This window comes from Chaetura pelagica, unplaced genomic scaffold (genome assembly GCF_000747805.2).
Source record: "Chaetura pelagica isolate M959 unplaced genomic scaffold, ChaPel_1.0 scaffold31, whole genome shotgun sequence".
NCBI classification, from domain to species: domain Eukaryota; kingdom Metazoa; phylum Chordata; class Aves; order Apodiformes; family Apodidae; genus Chaetura; species Chaetura pelagica.
In genome coordinates this window covers 2,642,325-2,646,997 of record NW_009952481.1, presented here as the reverse complement: position 1 = coordinate 2,646,997, position 4,673 = coordinate 2,642,325, and the positions used below count along the sequence as shown (strand labels likewise).

At 43.0% G+C, this 4,673-nt stretch overlaps 1 protein-coding gene across 1 annotated transcript in view; it reads right to left on the bottom strand.

Moving 5' to 3' along the window:
• Positions 1-3,720, bottom strand: part of AGXT2 (alanine--glyoxylate aminotransferase 2) — a 12,653-nt gene extending 8,933 nt beyond the window's left edge. Inside the window, exons 1-6 of the mRNA XM_010008759.1 lie at positions 3,660-3,720; positions 3,382-3,467; positions 2,776-2,960; positions 2,356-2,479; positions 1,626-1,720; positions 404-497 (exon numbers count right to left, since the gene is read on the bottom strand). Of these exons, the coding sequence (XP_010007061.1) occupies positions 404-497; positions 1,626-1,720; positions 2,356-2,479; positions 2,776-2,960; positions 3,382-3,467; positions 3,660-3,720 (645 nt within the window). The remainder of the gene's footprint in view (positions 1-403; positions 498-1,625; positions 1,721-2,355; positions 2,480-2,775; positions 2,961-3,381; positions 3,468-3,659) is intronic.
• Between the last annotated feature and the right edge of the window lie 953 nt (positions 3,721-4,673).

The following is a 4,673-nucleotide window of genomic DNA, read 5'->3' as shown; positions in this document are numbered from 1 at the left end:
AGGGACACCATAGATTGTTTTCTTGTTCCAAGGGAGGATCTACTCCAGACTGGCTGAAAGCAGCTTTGCACAGATTTGCCAAAACAAACCTAAGAAAAGGACTTCTGAGCATTATTATTTTGCACTTTACATAGACTTCCATGCAAGCACCAGGCATGACTAAAGCACTGTAAATCATGGCCACTCATGTTGTGACTGTCCCAAATCCAAATAAGAGTGACTACACAGAGAAGGAAAGGGCACTCTGGCTGTTATTGTGCTCACACAGCAGGAACAGCTACTCTGCTTCTTAGTAAGTGACCATAAAGCTCTTTAAGGATAGAAAACATACTCATTGCTGAAATACCTAAATGCATTGTTAGTTACCAGATTATTTAAAAAATAAATTAAAAAAAAATCTCACTGTTGAACAGCCAAAGCCACTGGCAACACCATGCTTATAAACACCAAGAGCTGTTAATCCCAGCGTGGATGCGCTGCCTCCATGGTAAGCTCCCCTGTGCAAATAAACAAAGCACATGAACATCACTCATCTCCAAGAAGAGCTTGTAGCAACAGTAGTTCTGACAAGGTATATTCCTCAGCTACAACTTAGTGGGGGAAGTGTGCATTGTTACACTGAAACATTAAGATTCCTACTGCCATTTTTCTTTTTCTGCTCAGGTTTTGGAAGATCCATGACCAACCATCTGCATCGGTTTCCTGAAATTTCAAATGTTAGAACTGTGAGGTAGCATTTGCAAGGAGAAGAGAACAATGACTGGAACCAACAGCAATTCAGACAGCTCCTCACAAAGTTCTGCCGTAGCACCTGAGCCCTCCAGAGCAACATCTCTTTTCTTAGAATCTTAGGAACTGCTGTTGTCTCCAACAGATGCTGCCAACCATTAAACTACATGGTGGTTTGCTGCCAGTTGTATACACAAATGAAAAGTTCATTAACGACAATATACAAACGAAGTGGGCACCCAGTGTTCTGCTGAACAGAATAACAGAGAAACACAGCTTGTCATTACAAGGCCTTTTATTCAAATACTTGAGGCTGCCTGAGATGCACAGTGAAGAGCAGAACTGCTTACACTGGTGCTTACACAGGACTCAGTCCCACACTGCCTCTGTTGTTAAGCCAGGAAAGCTGTGTGTGTACCTGAACAGTGAACTGTGATTCAGGGATCTGGCAGAAAAATAAGGCAGCAGAACAAACAAAACAGTGAGTCCTTCTGCCAGGTTAGTTTTCAGCCAAAGCAGTTCTGTGCTGTGGTCCACTGCACTGCTGCTCCAGAGGTACCTTTGTACCCTCCCAAAGAGGGGCACTCAGGGGTGGAATGATGGAACAAAGCAGCAGCTGCTGCTGAAGAACCCAGCAAAGCACACTGTGAACAGAGACCAGACCCTTTTCTAAGAAACAAAAGCAAAAAATGCAGGTTGTGCTTTGTATGTGAACTAGGCCTAACACACCGTGTCAAAGCTTAACTTAATTTTACTCCTTTCTGCCAAATAAAATAATTTCACAGGGTTGTCCTCACCAGATTTGAGGTTAAGGAGCTCTCTGTTCTTTCTTGGTTTAGGCACGTAGAGACTGATCACATATGGAAATGAACTTTGTGAAGATCTATCAGCATTACCTTAAAGAGATCATGTCGAAGTTACGCGTGTACAGCCTTGCCATCAACATGGCTAAATCGTTGGCTTCTGTCCCACTGTTGGTCAGATAAACCACCTGGAGGAGATTGCTTGGGATCAGCACAGCACACGACCACCACCTTCTCGTTTGACATCAGGCCATGTCACTTAGGAAGACTATGAGCTATAACCTATCACTACCACAAGGTCACTTCACTGTGACAAACTCAGTGTTGCCCATACACTGTACAATTTTTCACTCCTCATTTTTAAGACTGCAACAGCCTCACACTCTTCTGCTGAATTATTTTAATTTTATTACCAGTTTATTTTACCTGAAAACAAACCCTCTATTTTTCTTACTGCTTCTAGGCATATGGAACATTATGTGTTATTATTATTATTATGTGTTATTATTTTTATTACATTTATGTGGTTTATTTATTTATTAACTTTCAGTAATGCTCACTACTCTATTGCCAAACACTTTTCACTGTTAATTTTAATGAGGCCAGGCAAATTAAGGCTGGCTACATATAAAAGTAGCTAACATCTTGGTAGCTGAGGGCCACTATGCTCTCTCTCTTTACCTGACAGTCTATACTTCCCATACAGGTTGTCTCTCCACAGTTATCTTGGCTCTCATCTATTTAATAAGTATTTTTATATTAAACATTTATTACAAACACACACTCCCTTCACCAGCCCCTGCTCCTGTCAGAAGCAAAGTACCTTAAGAGGGTCTGGAAGAAGAGCAGTTAGTTTTTCAGCATACTCATGGATGGAGGGATGCATGTAGATATTGGTGGTATGCCACAGGCGAGCAAGCTGCTTCTGGGCAGCCACAGTTACCTTCCTGCGTGTGGCACAAGAAGAGACAGAGGGATTCAGTTCAACACACTTGTGCGCACATAGATGTTACTAATTATGAAAATGCAGACCCTGCTCCCTTGGCCAGATGGCTGAACAAGTAGATAAAGCAATGAATTCTCCCAAACATAGAGGAAATGGATCTTAATTCATGAGACATGACAATTCAGTGAATTATATTCCGGTTTTAGGCTCACAGTGCCACATATTAATGAAGAACAAAACCAACACAGGTATCTCTTCCTGCACTTGATGGCATAAATCAAATAGTCACAAACTTACGGGTGACAGTGACCAACACCAACAGTGACAATTCCAGCAAAGAGATCGAGGTATCTTCGCCCTTCATAGTCAAACAGCCACTGCATGTGTCCCTGATGCAGCAACAGCGGCTTCTTGTAATAGGTTCTCAGAGAAGGAGAAACGTGTCGTTCACGAATCTTCTGCATGTGCTCGTATGGATAGGACTGAGCAAAACCAAAAAGTCAGTACCTGTTCATGCTTTCTGACGATCCAGACTAATGAAGCTCTAGCAGGTCACACAGATTACACACCTGCCTATAGCAGTCATTCACAGTACCAAGATTTTAATGAATTCTGGCACATAGAGGGTTCTACACAACACTGACACTCAGGTTTTCAAATAAGACCACTGTTCTACAGTTATGTCTTCCTTAAAGTTTTTCACATCAACAATTTGGTCATAAGTTACAGTACTGTCACATAGGTACATCAACAGTTTACATCCTAGTTGAAACAGAATAGTTTTTTTCCCAAACAAACAAAATAAATGATATTTAATGCACTGACTACTTAAAGCAGATAAGCCTAGCACTTAAGTCTAGTAATGTAGTCTTACTTAGGTTCAGGGTAGTATGTATGACTTACAGTATATTTTTCAGGTACAAAATCACAAGGAGGCATTTTTTGTTGTGTGGAGACAGTGCTTTTCCATTTCTGCTGCCTAAAGGCAACTGCAAAATAGCAAGAGTATTATCAAACACTTCTCAAAGTCAACATCTGAAAGAGTTTCTCGGTAAGCTTGTTCACAGAGCACACAATATCTGGTGAAAGTAAAGGGGTTTTTTTGTTTTTTTTTCTCAGGTTTTCTTGGGGGAACAAAATAATTACGTAGCATATCTTTGTAAATGCCAACTATATGTTACTAAAAAGCCCATAAAGACTCTTCTCTAGGAACTCAACATCCAGTTTCACCTGGACTTTCATTTTGCCAAAAAAAAAAAAAAAAAAAATATTTAAAAAGCAACCCCAAAACAGTTTCTAATACAGCATCTGGTCTGGAACAGCCAAAGCAGGAATCCTCTACAAGGGATTCTCTCTCTGCCAGGAGAGCAGGGTGACCACAGCACAGGTAGTGCTCTGAGGGACCAGGGTACAGTCCTAACAGACCTGAACAAACTGTCCAAACCAGGGTCCACTGAGAGTGCCCCACATAAGTGGAGGAAACAAAACAGGTCCAGGGTCCACCCCAGGTAGCCCCGTCAAAGCGGCAGGAGATGGGGCCAGAGACAGGGCGTTTAGACTTACGTGGGGAAGAAAAGAACAGTTTCCCACACAGGGCTAGAGACAAAGGCACAGGTCCAAGGTTGGTCCAGGAGCCTGGGCCAGAGGCTGGACTGGTGGCAAAGCCGTGTCCATGGCACAGCTCCAGTCCCTGAGCTGTTACAGGGCTCCTGGGCAGCAGGCACAGCTGGAGGCCCCAGGTGAGGCTGCTCAGGGCCCTGACAACTGCCTCTGCCACCCTCTGTCCTCCTTCCCAAGCCCTAGAAACATCCCACTGTCCCACCTTTCACTTAGCTGCAAGGGTAAGGAAGCAGGTATCAAAAAAGTTGCCATTTAATTACTCTTCTCCTTCTACACCCCCAATATTATCTGCTGAGAACTGTCTTCAAAGGTTCCAAGCACTTTCCAAGCCACATCAAAATAGAAATGAATGAAGAGTGCAGTTTCCTGGGACAAATGACACCCACTGCTTCTTCCCTTACAACCACTCACAGCACTAATGAACCAAATCGTCGGCAGGACTCCACTCTCAAACTTAACTCATAAAAAAACCCACAACAAACCCTTAAGTTAGAGAAATTCTGCCTTTGGGCCTCTGCCAAGAGGAATCTGCAGCTGCACCCAAAGTCCTCCCGGCAGAGCTGGCGGATCCAGCC